At 45.0% G+C, this 16,282-nt stretch overlaps 2 protein-coding genes across 5 annotated transcripts in view; both read right to left on the reverse strand.

Annotated features, from left to right (window-relative positions):
• Positions 1-16,282, reverse strand: part of NGF (nerve growth factor) — a 1,213,865-nt gene that overhangs the window by 416,701 nt on the left and 780,882 nt on the right. The gene's annotated exons all lie outside the window — the stretch shown is intronic.
• CASQ2 (calsequestrin 2) overlaps positions 1-16,282 on the reverse strand; it is a 69,537-nt gene that overhangs the window by 12,014 nt on the left and 41,241 nt on the right. For both annotated transcript variants that reach the window (XM_050748222.1, XM_050748221.1), the window contains 3 exons: positions 15,283-15,413; positions 13,807-13,852; positions 5,837-5,891 (listed from right to left, as the gene is read on the reverse strand). In XM_050748222.1, the coding sequence (XP_050604179.1) occupies positions 5,837-5,891; positions 13,807-13,852; positions 15,283-15,413 (232 nt within the window). The remainder of the gene's footprint in view (positions 1-5,836; positions 5,892-13,806; positions 13,853-15,282; positions 15,414-16,282) is intronic.

Here is a 16,282-nt window from a genome sequence, read left to right on the forward strand (position 1 = left end):
AGCTCACTCAGTAAGTATGGAATTCTCAAAAAGCGGCCCAGCATCTGAACTGGACCCTTTGGGAAACCTCAGAGGGAGCTCTCCTCTCACAAGATGGAATTGCCAAGAAGTCACCCGTGAGAGTCAAACATCCGCGTAGGACAGGGGACATTGTCTGGGCCCCACGGCTGTGAGACGGCACTTGAGACATGTGAATACACTACCACTCCTTACCACAGCCCTCTTTCTCTGCCTGTCTTCTGGCCCTAAGATCCCGGAATTGGTGAAAAAGTCAAATGACACGGTGTTGTCATGAAGAGAAGCTTAAGCTGGTTGTTACAGAGCCCAGACTTGGGGCTGGACTGCTAGGTTTGAATCCCAGTTCTATCACTGATTAGCCATGTGAGCTGGGGACATTATTTAACTTCTTCGTCCCTGTATTTTCTCATCTGTACACCGGGGAAGATGATAAAAACAGCACCTAACACGTTGGGTTGTTGCGAAGGTTAAATATGTTGATACTTGTTAAGTGCTTGGAATAACATTCAACACATAGCAAGAACCAGGCCAGGCACAGTGGCTCACGCCCATAATCCCAGCACTTTGGGAGGCTACTGAAAATACAAAACTTAGCCAGGTGTGGTGGCCCATGCCTCTAATCCCAGCTACTCGAGAGGCTGAGGCAGGAGAATCACTTGAACCCGGGAGGTGGAGGTTGCAGTGAGCAGAGATGGTGCCACTGCACTGCAGCCTGGGCAATTGAGGGAGACTCTGTCTCAAAAAAAAAAAAAAAGAAGGAAAAGAAAAAGAAAAAGAAAGAAAGAAAGAAAGAAAGAAAGAAAGAAAGAAAGAAAGAAAGAAAGAAAGAAAGAAAGAAAGAAAGAAAGAAAGAACCAAATGTTACATTTGATAAACCAAATTTAAAATCAAAAGCTCAAAGAGGCAGTTAGTGGTCCTACTTGAGACAATGGTCTCAAAAAGATTTTTACAGGAACCTGAAGCAGTGGAAGCTTAGATGGAACAGAGCTTGGAGACATTCTTTCCAGGGCCTGTCACTAATTCTGTTCCACATGCGCAGACAGCAGCCTGTCCTTGCATTTCCAGCTAACCTTGTTAGCGCTAATATTCCCAGTGCCCTTTGAGGATATCCATCCAGCATGCACTCATGTAGAAATGCCGCTTTGCAAACCTTTCATCACATGTTATAAAGAAGATGTCAGCCTGACACAGACACATCTAGGAGTGGTGAGGAAGAGAGTCGTTCATTTTCAAACCTGTCAGACGAGCGGCTCTGGCGGGCGCTTTGAGCGCAGGAGCTGGAGGAAGACTGGCAGCACCACCAGGCAATGGGCAAGAGCGCAGGGCTAGGAAATGCCCTTCCCAGCCAGGCCTGCCTGAGGGCACGGGATGAGTACAGCAGGAGAGATCCAGCGATTAGGCTCTAGGGCCAGGAGAGCAGACCCTGCCTCCTGGCAGGTGGGGGTGAGAGTACAGGGTTGCTGCCTGCCCTCAGCTTTCTACAAGGGGTGAACTCAAGTTCTTGGCCGTGAGGGTCATGTCAGAACTGTTGGGAGAAGAAAGTGGTTGGGGCAGCTGGATCGCTGGGACGTGTGGTTGTTGCTGCTGTATAATCTTAGATCCCAAACCTGGACAGTGGGAGGAAGCCGGACTTTTATTCCCTGACTAGGCTCTCAAGCTTCCAGGTGGTTTTGCGCTCTTCTCACCTCCCCCTGCTCTGCCTGCTCGTGCCCCCTTCCCCAGTACATGAGGCAGCACTGCACATGCTCAGAGCCTGCACTGGCTGGGGCATTGTTTGGAGTTGGTGTGATAGGGTGGACTGTGCACAGGAGGGGCCCTTGGGAAATCTAAGCTTGATTTTCCACTATTCCTATAACCGTGTGATTTCAAACATGCCATTGCATTGCCCTGGGTCTCTGTTTTCTTGTCTTTCAAACATTGGAGGTGGAGAAGATGGTGAAGGGCAATAGAGAGGCAGGAAGGAGGACCAAATGATCACTTAGCACAGGCCCTGCTACAGACTTACATGCCACTCAGAGTTGCTACCCTGACGACTTCATATAACTCTATGGCAGGGCCTTGTGGTTAAGGGTGTGGGCTGGGAAGCCAGACGTCCTCAGCGTCATTCCAACTTTATGCTTCCCAGTGAGGTAAGCTCTCTCAGCCTCAGCTTCCTCAGTTGTAATAAAAATAATGCCTTCCTCATGGGGTTCTTGTGTACGTATAAGTACACAGTAAGTGACAATCACCATCATCTCCCTCATAGTCATGATGTATTTAGAGGTCAAGACAGCCTGCTTGAATTTGAATCTTGGCTTAGGTACAGTGAGTGATTTGGGCAACTTATTTAACCTCTAAAGCTCACGTTCCTCATCTGACACCAGAATAATGATCATCAGGCACATATTACAGAGTGGCTTTAGGTGCTAAATAAGGTCATCCACATAAAGCTCCTAGCACAGTTCCTCAATGATGTTAGCTCTTTAAGAAGAACTGTATTATTTTCCTGAATGTATGATCTTCTTCCCTGCGTTGGTGGGGTAGGTGTTTGGCTGGGGCGAAAGGCCATGTCTAACTTGTTAGCAAGAACAAAGGAATGCAGAGGGACTGTTTTGCAGGAATGAAATTCCTAGTCCTGCAGTCAGGCCCATTGCCCCAGGTTACACACCAGTGCTCTGCAGGTAAATCACTGATTAACCACAAATTCAGAGTCAGGGACTTTCACAGACAGTTCTTCCCCTTTCCCAACCCGGAGTGGCAAGGCCCTCGCTCACAGAAGATGCTTCCAGAGCTCCTACCCCTCCCCCTCCCCCTCCCCTCACCTCAGTGCGTGCTTACAGCTTCCCAGTACAAGCCCCAGCTTGGGCTCTTTTGGGGAAAGACACAGCTTCAGGCCCAGGGATATTTGTGCAGGGAGGAGGTGGAAGTAGTTTCTGGAGCTTGATTCATTACAGCAGCAATCTCGGTCAAACAGGTTCCTGCAACTTCAGGGAGGCCTCTTTGTTCTATTGTTCCAAAGAGCCAGACAGGCTTCCCCACAATCCTGGAAGGGGGCAGGTGAGGTGGGGAAGGAGCCCTCTGGAGTCTGGCCAGCAGGCTGCTGCCTATGGCAACTGCATCTCTGTTCACATAACACCAGGGATCCAATTCTGTTTGATTATAGTTTGTAAACCTTAGGCAATTGGCTTCCTTTGCTATTTGCTCCTCTGGGGCAGAGTGGTGGCCAGAATCTGTGGAAAACCCACTGAAACCACACTGGCTTTTTTTTGAGGGGGTGGAGACAAGGGCTAGATCATGCTGAAAAATGAAAAAAGCCAAGAGAGTGCTCAGATAATTCAGAACATAAATTTGGTTTTGATACAATGGAATATGATTCGGCCCTTAAAAGGAATATGTGCAATATCATTGGGACACCTTGAAAACATCATGCTAAGTCAAAGATGTCACACACAAAAGGCTACATAGTAAATGATTCCATTTATATGAAATGTCCAGAATAGGCAAATTGTAGAGATCATAACTAATTCCTGCCTGCAGAGGTGGGTGAGAGGGAAATGGGAGTGACTGCTAATGGCTGTTTTTCAAAATATTCTAGAATTAGATACTGATTATGTTTGCACAACTTTGTGAATGTACTAAAAACCACTGAAATCTTTACTTTAAAAAGGTTACTATTATGGTATATGGATTATATCTTGATTTCACAAATTATATGATAAAAAATGTGGGTTTCACTCTATAAGAAGCTATGGAGGCTATTAGTGTATTGCCAAAAAAGGGAAGGAAAAGCTGGTCTGCCAGTGAAGAGTTTGGGGCTCGGTCTTGTTTGGTCATCTAACTCTCTAATCATCTGCCAGACAAATATTTATTGAGCACCTACCATGTGTCAAGACATTGTGCAAGAATCAGCTATATATTGATGAACAAGGCGATCTGTTCACCCTTGATGATCTACCACTAACTGTGTTCTCTTGGGCAGTTTTCTTTTTTTTTAACTTCTCCAAATGGCTGTTTCCTGATCTGTCCAGTGGAACCATCTCTAAATCTCTCCCTATGAGTATATAAGAGACTGAGGTCCCCAGCAAGTACCATGATGTCTACATTCCCTTGTCTTTGGTTACATTCTGGGTTGTCTCAGGGTTTCCAAAATGCACTTCAGAATCTGTGCTTCCACTTTCTTTTGGGGACTCTCTATCTCACAGAGTACTGCCATAGGAAATTGCTACCTGCAAAATTAATTTGCCTGCACTTCACTCTCCACTGGTGTTGAAAAGAGTGAAACCAGAGAAAAGTTGTCCAAGTTCCACAAACAAAGTTACCCATTCATTTACAGGGTCCTCTTGCACTTTTAAAATAAGCTGCTCATTTTCCCCAGTTCTCATTATTTAGGGGAATGTTTCCTACTTCATTTCCTAAGCACAGACAATACTTTATGGATCAAAGTATACATTTATCCTATTTTCAGGTAGAACTGTGGTTGATATAGGCTCGATGGCAAAATTGGTAAATACTCTTTTAATATGAACAGAAGTTCACACATGCACACACACACACACAAGCACACACACACCCTGTAAAGCTGGTATGTTTTAATATCCTCCGCAGTGCCCAGTGTACCTTTCTATGTTTGGGCAGCAAAGCAGAATGTTTGAGGTTCTTGAAAGCATCTCCAAAAGCATTTTATAAAATCAATTGGAGAAAAAAATAAAATCCCACTAGGCTTCCCACACCATCAGCAGCCATTGTGAAGCTGGCTTGCCCTCTGGCCACTTTTGGTCACTGTGTACTACCCCAGGATAATGTAGCCCTTGTCACAAGACTTGTTGTCCCTTCTCTGTTCCATAGATGAAATTTAAGACATGGTGAGATTAAAAGTGATATGGTTTGGATCTGTGTTCCCCACCCAAATCTCCTGTTCAAATGTAATCCCCAATACTGGAGGTGGGGCCTAGTGGAAGATGGTTGGATCATGGGGGTGGTTTCTTATGGTTTAACACTATGCCCCGCTTGGTGTGAGTTCTCACAAGATATGGTTATATAAAAGTGTGTGGCGCCTCCCCACCACCTTGGTCCTGCTCCTGCCATGTGAGATGTCTGCTCCTGCTTTGCCTTCTGCCATGAGTAAAAGCTCCCTGAAGCCTCCCCAGAAGCAGATACTGCCCTGTTTCCTGTACAACCTGAAGAACTGTGAGCCAATGAAGCCTCTTTTCTTTATAAATTACCATGTCTCTGGTATTTCTTTATAGCAATGTGAGAACTGACTAATACAATAAGATTTCCATTTGAGTTTCTCTTTTAGGTTCTGCATACCAATAAAACTACTGACATCAGCTGGTCTAAAAGGCTGAGCAAGGAGCTGACTTATGGAAGAATGCAGTTTCCACATCCTCATGATTTCATCCTCTTACCCAGATCAATTGATGACCCCAATTTTCCAGGCCCTCACCTTCCATGACCCTCTTAAAAACCCTTGCCCAGAACCCCTTGAAGAATTGGATTTGTGGCTTGAGAATCCCTCCTCTTACCCATTTGGCAACCTTGCGATTATTAAACTCTTTCTCTGCTGCAAATCCCACTGACTCAGTGTATTGATCCATTGCTGTGCAGCGGTGTAGGAACCTGGTAGTCTATAACATTCTGATTTGTTGACATCTTTTCTTCTCTTAGCCATGTGCACAATTGAAAACAAACTCATACTTAATGGGTGCCACCAGGGGGTGCCCAATATATTGCAGTTGCATTGTGGATGGGACGTGAGAGAAGAGAAAGGTGAGGGCTGACAAAGGTGAGAAATCGGTTCTTGCTAAAGTTGTAAAAGAGCAGATTGAAAATTTCCTACCTGGGTCACTCTTCTCTGCAAAGGCCACAATGTGGATCCCATTCAAATCATCTTCCTGTATGAGAAAAGAATCAAAAGTTACACTTCCAGCTGGAGGGATACAAAGGACTGAGCCTGGGACAGAGACTCAGAAGCTGGAATGGAAACAGGAGAGGTAGGGAGAAGTGTGGAAGCGGGGATGAACACAGAGGCACAGAGGAGTAGAGTGGGGCTCACATTAAGGAAGGCATGCTGAGGAGCAACTGGCAGGAATGCATAGGGTTTGGACCAGGGACTCAGATAAATGAGTTTGCAAGACAAGAAAATACCAACCACACGTAAGACATTAGCACTAAATAAGCCTCACTCCTGTGGTCTGGTGGTTCCGGGAGAGCAACAGCAAAAGGCAAAATGAAAAAGAACATGAGTCTGGTTTATGAGGAGATCTGAGGGCAACAATGGCTCTAGAGGCAGCTCAGTAGAAGCAGCTGTCAGTCTCTGTTTCAAGAGTTTACCACTGGCAGATAGAGTCAGTGATGCACCAGATTATGCAGGCTTCTGAATGCTGTGGACAGATCCTGAAACTATCCCCAAATGGATGGCAGACAGGAATCATTGAGGTCAATTAGGATGTGGGCTGGTGTTGTTCACACAAGAATCACAGACAACGGTTCAGCTTCCCTGTTAGGTCCCTGCCTATGGAATCCATGTAGTGTGTAGGGGACACTTTGCTGTCTGTGACCTCTAGGTGACTTCCTTGAAGTCCTTGCCCAGTCAGTATAGGCCTCCAACACATTTCTGAGGCTGCAGGAATTGTCTGGAATTTGAGTGTAGGGAAAGTTGAGGGTGTGTGACTGAGAAAAGTGGGTATAGCTGTGGGGGCAGGGGCAGGAAGAAGAACCTAAAGAGAGTATTTTAAGTCTATGGGGCAAACGAGGGGCATTTCATGTCTCTACACCCTGGACAGCAAGGACCCTATGCCTTGTGTCTCCTTTGCAATGATTATTTCTGGAGAAAGAGGAGCTGGAGCTTGGAAGCGGCTCTGCTGTCACAAATGTGATTCTCAGGAGACTTGGAGAGGAATATGTGTGAGAAAGAGGCACCTGGGGACAAAGCTGAGTGCATACTGATGATGAGACCTGGGGAGAGGTATGCTTTGGGCACTCGGAATGTCATATCAGAATCATCCTATGGAGAAACCTCCAGGCGTCTCAACCTTCCCGTGATCTCTGTTTCCATTTCAATTGATTTTAATGCTGGTGCAATCCTATCTAAATGCTAATTTTTTTCCTTTGAGTTTGGAATGGACAAAACTTCCACAAATTCTAAGAAAGATTAAACGGAAAATATTATTATTAAAAACAAGAGAGTGGGCATTGCCTTGGTCAGATTCTCCGGGGAATTTAATTTTACAGATATACGCATGTGTGTGCCTGTGTGTGCCGGCTTATCACACAAATCCGACAGCAAGCAGAAGGGGAGTCCGAGGTTTCACTGTTTTACATTTGCTATTATCGCCAGACAGAATATCCCGATCCGTTCTCATTAGGCTAGCCTGTGTCTCTGTCTCCTGCCATCAGATGGGAGTGAGCGCTGTTAACTCTGTGAAGCGGGCTTCATCTCTGTGTGCCCTGCTAGAACGCATTTGGAAATTGGCTTTAGAATTAAGAATCCATATTTGTTTTCTAGGAGGCTGCTCATAATATGGCTGTCACTCCCCAGACCCAAGATGGCCCCTGGAGGGAGCACTGTCACTAAGGGAAAAAGCCTGTCTCTGTGTGCGTCACAAAGATTCAGCACGCAGACCTGTATGCCACATCTACAAGGAAGCAGGCCAGCCCTAGGTGCCAGGCATTTTCAAGTAATAAACTCACAGAGTAGGAACCCAAGGGCAAACCGGCAAGTCGGGGTTACTCAGTGAGAACCCAGCTTGCACAGGGAGGAAGAGCTATGCTGATCTCAGGGCTGGGAACCCCCAGGGCTTCTCTGAATCCCACAGCCTTTGCTACTCAGATCTCTCTTTTGGTCTTTAGGTTACATTGTCTTGGAAATTCCGTTTTCAATTGCATGAATCTTCCCTCCTCAACTAGATGGCAAGCTCACTGAAAGAAGGGGTTATGCCTTAAAATAACAATTATTAAAGTGGCAACAATATCTGCTATTTGCTATTTTTTCCGTACTTACTTTGTAAGAACATTATCTCAAAATCTCCTAAGAAAGACTTACTCTTATTGAATGCTTGAAGAATCGAAGTGACTTACCTAAGGCCACAGAACTACTAGTGACAGAAGGGGGATTCAAGCCAATTCTGTCTGGCCCCAAAGCCCACTGTCTTGGTCCATTCAAGCTGCTATAACAACATATCAAAAACTGGGTAGCTTATAAACCACAGAAATGTATTTCTCACTGTTATGGAGGCTGGGAAGTCAAGGCACTGGCAGATTCGGTGTCCGGCGAGGCCTGCTTTCTGTCTCAGAAACACTGCCTATCTTCATGCTGTATCCTCACAGTGGAAGGGACCAGCTAGCTCTCTGGGGCCTCTTTAATCAGGGCACTAATCCCAACATGAGGGTTGAGCCCTCAAAACCTAATCACTTCCCAAAGGCCCCATCTCCTCACACCCTTACCTTGGGGGCTATGCTTCCAATGTATGAATTTGTGGGGGGACACAAACATTCAGACCACAGAACCTGTACTCTTTCTTTCTCACCACCACCAGCAGAACAGGCTCCATGAATTTATTGCCCCCCTGCAGGGTTTGCAGAAGATGTTGCAAACTTGGATCAATGGCTCTTAAGTTGAAAGAGGCTGGAAAGAGGCCTGCATGTAAAGTAACTGAGTGCAAGATTTCCCAAAGAACTGGAGATTTTGGAGTAACTTCAGTGAATCCCTTCCTTTGGATCCCCCAGCACTTTGTATGTCCCTCTGTTGCAGCAGTGAGCATACTGGGTTGGCGTTATATGTCTTGAGACTGTTTCATCTACTCAACCTGAGCTCCTAAGGACAGGACAGCAATGTTCATTTTTATAACCTCATTGCTTAGCACAGGGGTTCTTTTTAATGCCTAGACTCAAAAAAGGAGTATGGCAATAAAAACCTTACTCACTGAGGCCGGGCGAGGTGGCTCACGCCTGTAATCCCAGCACTTTGGGAGGCCGAGACGGGCAGATCACGAGGTCAGGAGATTGAGACCATCCTGGCTAACACGGTGAAACCTCATCTCTACTAAAAATACAAAAAATTAGCTGGGTGCGGTGGTAGGCGCCTGTAGTCCCAGCTACACGGGAGGCTGAGGCAGGAGGATGGCATGAACCCGGGAGACGGAGCTTGCAGTGAGCTGAGATCGCGCCACTGCACTCCAGCCTGGGCGACAGAGCAAGACTCCATCTCAAAAAAAAAAAAAAAAAAAAAAAAAAAAAACCTTACTCACTGAAGAAAATTAAATTAGAAAATATTAGGTATACCAAGAAGAAACTATGTGTATCAATTACCTACCAACCGCCTACATCACCACTTAATATTTTACTCAGTTTCCTTCCAGTCTCTGTTGAATATTTGTTCTCATGTTGAATGAAGAGATGCAAAGAAAAAATGTGGTTAAAATAAGCAGGCTCCCTATTTAAGGTGCAATGGAGTGACCTAGATGCCTGTCTGGGGGTCTCTGACCCCATCTTGAAAGTATTTTGCTGTTGCAATAGAGGGAAGCTTCTTTTAGAAGAAACTGCTGACTCTCCTTCCCTGTGGGCAGTTCCCCAGGACTCTAGCGGGCCACTTGGCTAGATGGAGGGTGAGGTCTCCAAGGGGAATGACAGATCAGCACTGGGTCTCTTTTTGACAGCTTGACATTCTTTGAGTATTTAAAATAAATAAATAGCTTTCCAAGGTACACACAGCAAATATTACCAGGCACCAGTTTCTTTAGTAATCATATGTGATGTGTTTTCTATGGTCTGCATCTTAAAAAACCTGCACAATTAGAGAGAGAGAAAGATCAATAGTTGTTTTAGTCCTAGCTGGCTTTCCCATCTTATTTAAATACTTCTCAGTGTCTGGGGAAGTGGATGTTGAAGATAAAGACTTTTCTTTTTCTTTCGAAATGGGGTTTCACTCTGTTTCCCAGGTTGGAGTGCAATGGCACATCTCGGCTCACAGCAGCCTCTGCCTCCCAGGCTCAAGGGATCCTCCTGCCTCAGCCTCTCAAATAGCTGGGATTATTGGCACGCACCACCACACCCAGCTAATTTTTGTATTTTTTGCAGAGACGGAGTTTTGCTGTGTTGCCCAGGCTGGTCTTGAATTCCTTGACTCAAGCGATTTGCCCACCTCAGCCTCCCAAAGTGCTGGGACTACAGACATGAGCCAAGTTGCCTGGCCAAAGACAAAGCCTTTGAAGTTCACTAGCTGGTCACTTTCCACAGCCACATCTGTGGTTTAAGTTGCTGTGGCCATGTGGCCCACAGAGATGCCACTCTTCAGAGCAGTGACCTGCCAGGGGGCACAGGTAGAGCAGGAGGTATGGAAAGTGGCTCCTCAGAGGTCCTTTGGATGCACTGATTTCTGTTTCTCCCTTTCAAGGAAACAAAGGTGACACTGGAGGGGCCTGTCCTGCCTTCCCTCTCTAGTTGGAGACTTGAATGAGGGGCTGACTAGGTCTGGTTAGGGCTCCTGGGTAAGTCATGAGGCTTTTCCAGAATGGGGAGGGAAGGAATAAACCATTTCAGTTGCCCTTTTCTCTACCTGGTTAAATTCAATGCACTGCCCTTCCCCAAGTAGAGAACAATTCAATATGCACTAATGTGGGAAATAGGAGCCATCACCATTATTTTATATTATTGCAAAAGGCTGTATTTTATCTTATTCATTAAATGAAAAGAAAGGAGAGAGTGAGTTCCAATGAAACCAGACACTGAACTTCCTGTCTGAACATCTGCCTCTAATGTGTCCACAGGGAGTATTTCTGCAGCAGTGTGGGACATGTGAGGACAGAGGCTCCCCATCTACAAAACACCATGGTCTTGGGTGTGATACTGCTGTGACAGGAAGGAAAGACCTGGGAGAAGGGGTCCATGGTTTTATATTCCCTCCCTTCCTAGAACCTAGGTAATGGAGATGTGCCTCTTAGGAATAAAGACAATAAAAAGAAAAAAACTGAAGATAAAGCCATAGCAGAAGAGAACATCAATAATGACTCTCAATTTAAAGTGGTATTTTGTGTCATGAAAGACAAAGACCAAGACCCTGTTCCAAATTAAAGGTGACTAAAGAAGCATAAGCAGGCCAGGCGTGGTGGCTCATGCCTGTAATCCCAGCACTTTGGGAGGCCGAGGAGGGAGGATCACCTGAGGTCAGCAGTTCAAGACCAGCCTGACCAACATGGTGAAACCCTGTCTCTACTAAAAACACAAAAATTAGCCAGGCATGGTGGTGTGCACCTGTAATCCCAGCTACTCGGGAGGCTGAGGGAGGAGAATCACATGAACCTGGGAGGCAGAGGCTGCAGTGAGCCAAGATGGAGCCACTATACTCCAGCCTGGGTGACAGAGGGAGAATCTGTCTCAAAAAAAATAAAAAGAAAAGAAAAAGAAAAAGAAACATAGGCAAATGCAAGTGTGGGATCCTGGATTGGATCCTGGGCCAGGAAACAGAGATGTTTTTCTTTTGCAGTAAAGGACATTGGTGGGACAACTGGCCAATCTGAATAATGGTAGTAGACTTATTATATCAGTGTTAATTTCCTGATTTTGATAAGTCTCTCTCTCTCTCTCTCTCTCTCTCTCTCTGTCTATCTATCTATCATCTATCTCTCTATGTATCTGCGTAGATAGAAGGCATCGTAAAATGTTAACATTTGGGAGATCTGGGTGAAGAGATAATGAAGTTCTTTGCACTACTTTTGTACATCTGAAATTATTTTAGGGTAAAAAGTAAAAACGATTTTTAAAAAAAATATATTATTTTAAAGCACTATTATACCTTTTTGCTATTACCATTTTAAAATATATTAATAAGACTCTTTTTTTGAGACAGGGTCTCACTCTGTTGCCCAGGCTGGAGTGCAGTGGTGCAATCACAGCTAACTGCAACCTCTGCCTCCCAGGTGAAAGTGATTCTCTTACGTCGGCCTCCCAAGTAGCTGGGACTACAGGCGCCTGCCACCACACTCAGTTAATTTTTGTATTTTTTGGTAGGAATGGGGTTTCACCATGTTGGCCAGGCTGGTCTCGAACTCCTGACGTCAAGTGATCTGCCCACCTTGGCCTCCCAAAGTGCTGAGATTACAGGCGTGAGTCACTATGCCTAGCGATAAGACTGTTTTAATATCTTTGAAAGCTTTAAATGTTAGGAAAGTTTGTTTCTATTGTGCTGAGTTGTTATTAAATAGTCCACTCCTCTGGATTGTATTATTTACCCTTTGGTATCTTGTGAAATGTTTGCTTTACCTTCAAACATCCAAGTAAGTTACAGACCAGTAAAACAATGTCAAGTTACTCCCTGGTTCTGTTCATCCATCACTTCAAAGAATTAAATAGATAAATACTTCCGTGTTAATTCATCTCTCCTCCTCCCCATCCCTCACCCCAAATGGCCCCTTGTGGGGATATAGTCACTCCGGGGAGGCATTCTGCAGAGAACACCAGGTTTGGCTCCAGATGGCCTGTATTTAAGTTCCAACAACTAATGGTTATTAGTTATGTGTCCTTTAGTGATTAATCTGTATGAGCACCAGTTTCTGACTATGTAAGATGGGGCTGAAATAGTACTTGGTTTTTGTTTGTTTGGGGGGACAGAATCTTGCTGTGTTGCCCAGGCTGGAGTGCAGTGGCATTATCATGGCCCACTGAAGCCTCAAGCTCCTGTGCTCAAACAATTCTCCCACCTCAACTTTCCAACTAGCTGGGACTACAGGTGTGCCCCCTATGACCAACTAATTAATAATACTTCTTCTACATCACTTTCTAGAGCTATTGGAAGATCCAAATAAAAGGATGCATGAAACGCTTTGAAAAATGCTCCACAGCCTTTGTTATTTATGAAATTCTGTACAAAGTTGAGGTGTGGGTTGGGGGTTTATCTCCAAGGCCCTCCATCTAACACTATTTGAGCTGCCTGACATATTATCCATGACACAGACCTAGAGGACAAGTTGGCTCAGCTGCTTGCCAGTACCTTCAGTTGATATTTTTAAAAACATCTACCATATTCTGAACTCTTCATATCATTCATCCTTATAAAAAGTCCCAACTCTAGATAAGGAAATTTAGAAGAGCTCAGAAAGGCCACATGACTTGACGTAGGACACAAAGCTACTAGGTGGCAGATTCTGGACCTGAACCCAAGTCTCTATGACTTTGTAGCCTGAGTCCCTTCCGCTGTGTTACTGTGCGGCTCTGGTGGTCAATGAACAGAAGCTATAGTCACTGTGGGAAATGAACTAAGAGCGATTTTGCCTAGTGAGTAGTACCAAAGAGGCTTAGATTGATCCATCAAGAACTGTGTTTTAATTGAGCATGATGTTGTCCATGTTTTTGTCTTGTTTTGTTTTTTGTTTTGTTTTGTTTTGTTTAAAACAGTGTCTCGCTCTGTTGCCCAGGCTGGAGTGCAGCACCATGATCACAATTCACTGCAGCCTTGACCTCCCAGGCTCAAGCAATTCTCCTGCCTCAGCCTCCCAAGTAGCTGTAACTCCAGGCACGTGCCACCATGCTCGGTTACTTTTTGTATATTTTGTAGAGATAGATAGGGTTTTGCTATGTTGCCCAGGCTGCTCTTGGACACCTGAACTCAAGTGATCCCCTACCCCAACCTCCCAAAGTGCTGGGATTACAGTTATGAGCCCTCGTACCCAAACTGTCCATGTTTCAAATACTCACCTAGACATCCACCTCAGCCAAATAAACCTTGGTTTGAGTTTAGGGACTTAATCTAAGAAGCACTGCTCTTGGGGACTATACTCATCTCTACAAGGCAAAGAGAATTTGCCTCTTTCTTACCCATGTTTCAAACATTTCTTCTGGGCGCAGGCGACGTAGAGTGGGTCTGGAAAAAAAAAAGGGCTTCCTTGAGTAGGGGTCACTGTGGCAGATACAGCAGCCACAGCATCTTGAAATGTAAAATGAGATGCTGGTTCCTTTAAGGCATGGAGAACCCTAAAGACCCACTTATCTCCTAAGGAAACAGACCAGCTCTACTCTGCTGTGTCAGGCAGCGAGCTGGGCCTAAGCCACTCAGCCTTTTCATAGACCCACTGATCCAAGGATTATAAAGTCTGTTACAAACAATGGGTCAGAGGGCACAGGGTCAGCTCACTCCCAGGGCAAGATGCCATTTCCCTCCTCACAGGTAGCCACCACTCCGGAGAGCCCACAGCAGGCCTGGAATGAGAAACCTGAGGGGGAAAACAGGAAATCTCGGATTTTGTAGGTTAAAACTGCCTTTGTTTTATCATCTGGGGTATCCATTGAAAGTCCTTTAGGGATATTTAGGGGAGCAGACAAAATATAGAGCAGATCTATATTTTGCTCATAGTTTCATTTCTTTTTGAATATTGGCAAATAGTGCTGGACATACTAATATTTGTTCCTCCAAGTACTGCCTTCCTGAAGGAACTAGGACTGTCCAGGCGAGGGGGATCACAGTCCTCCAGGTAAAATGAACACACACGTGCACATGTCAGGTAGGATAGATGGACAAGCCAGTGAGCGCACTACCATGTTCCTTTTTCCCATATCATCCCTACCTCCAGAGCAGGGGTCAGAAGACTACAGCTGGTGGGACAAATCCAGCCAGGGCCTCCTATTTTCCTAAATAAACTTTGACTGGGACACAGCCACACCCATTTGTTTATACATGATCCATGGCTGCTTTCATGCCACAGCCGCAGAGTTAAGTAGTTGCAACAGACGCCATCTGACCCACAGAACCTGGAAGATTTACCATTTTGTTCTTTACAGAAAAGATTTGCTGATTCATGCTAGAGCTACACTAAGTGGTATCAAGCATTCCTCTCCCAGAAGTCCTATGCACAGAGTGTTCATCTTTGGCTAAGTTACTTAACTATTGAGTCCAATTTCTTGATCTGTAAAATTGGAATAATAATTACCCAGTAAGGTTGGAGATTAGATAAAATAGTTTCCCTAAAACACTGGGCATGGTTATTGGTATACAGGAACTTTCAGTAAATTGCTATCATTTCTAGTACAGAATTTTATTTATATCTTGCCCTGGCTTTGAGGGGATTTGCTGACTGAGGGATTTATCAAACCCTGCTTGCAGGTGCAGACTTACATTCAGAAGTAATCATATCTCTGCTAGTCATCACTGATCAACAAAGCCATACTACTGAGTTCTGTACTCCTGGGGTACTAACTAGGTTGTTGCTCTTGGCGGGTCTGAAATGGTAGCACAGAGAGGCTCCTCTCCATTCCCCAGATCCCAGGCCCCCAGCCCCCGCATGCTATCTCAGGCACCTTTGGTGTTCCTTCACAAACTCTACAATCTCCTCTTCTGTGTAAGGTTTGTTGGGGATGGCAATGGGCTCATCCATAAATGGCTCATAGAAGTCAACCTCATTCATCTTCAAAGATAATTTCTTTGCAACCTGTAACCATTAGAAATAAGACAAAGTTTATTTGGATGCTAGTCTAGAATAGCAATGTGTTGTCCATCTAAGACAAGTGTGTATGTTTTCTGGCAAAGACATAAAAACAAATGTACAGTTTTAACTTCAATGTTGAAGTGATAGGAACTCATCACCCAAGGCCTGGCTAGCCCAATCTTCTTTTGTGATCAAAGAAGGAAAGATAGGAAGGAAAAAGACTTATCTAGCAAATGAGGGTCAGGCTGGGGCAGGGAGCAGTTGAGATGAGAAGTGGGAAGTTTAATTCTACAATCACCGTCACTCTACTGCATTTGTCAGGGCTGGATGGGAAGCAAATGCCAATGGAACATATTTACTATCCTGGGTTGTGTGGTTTTAATGGAACCAATGTTGATAAAACAGGCAATTGATGGAGATCCTTAAGGCATATAGGTACTCAGAATCAGAACCCAACTCATTAGCCTGTCTTTGATTTGCTCATAACCCTGATTGTTATTTAGGTTGAAGTGCTGGCCCTACAGTTAAATCTCTCAGTACCCAGCTTGCTTTGTGGTTTGTCAGACTTTGGGAGCTGCCCGGTTTGTCAGCAGTCATGAGGTGACTGACCATCTTGCTTTGCTCTGGGTGGAAGGGCTTCCTGGGATGCAGGACTTTCAGTACTAAAACTTGGACAGACCCCAGTAAGCCAGGATGGTTTGCTCATCTTACAACAGATAAGGAGCTCGGAGAGCTCATAGCCTGGAAGACGTTTTCTCTCTGGATTAAAGCAGCCACATGTTCAGTGTGTTGTCAAGGCAGAATGGTTGCTGTTTGCCTGCACAGCTGCCGAACTCGGGACCTCTGTTTGTGAAATGATTTGAGAGGCCTGG

Source organism: Macaca thibetana, chromosome 1, assembly GCF_024542745.1.
Source record: "Macaca thibetana thibetana isolate TM-01 chromosome 1, ASM2454274v1, whole genome shotgun sequence".
In the NCBI taxonomy this organism is placed as follows: Eukaryota; Metazoa; Chordata; class Mammalia; order Primates; family Cercopithecidae; genus Macaca; species Macaca thibetana.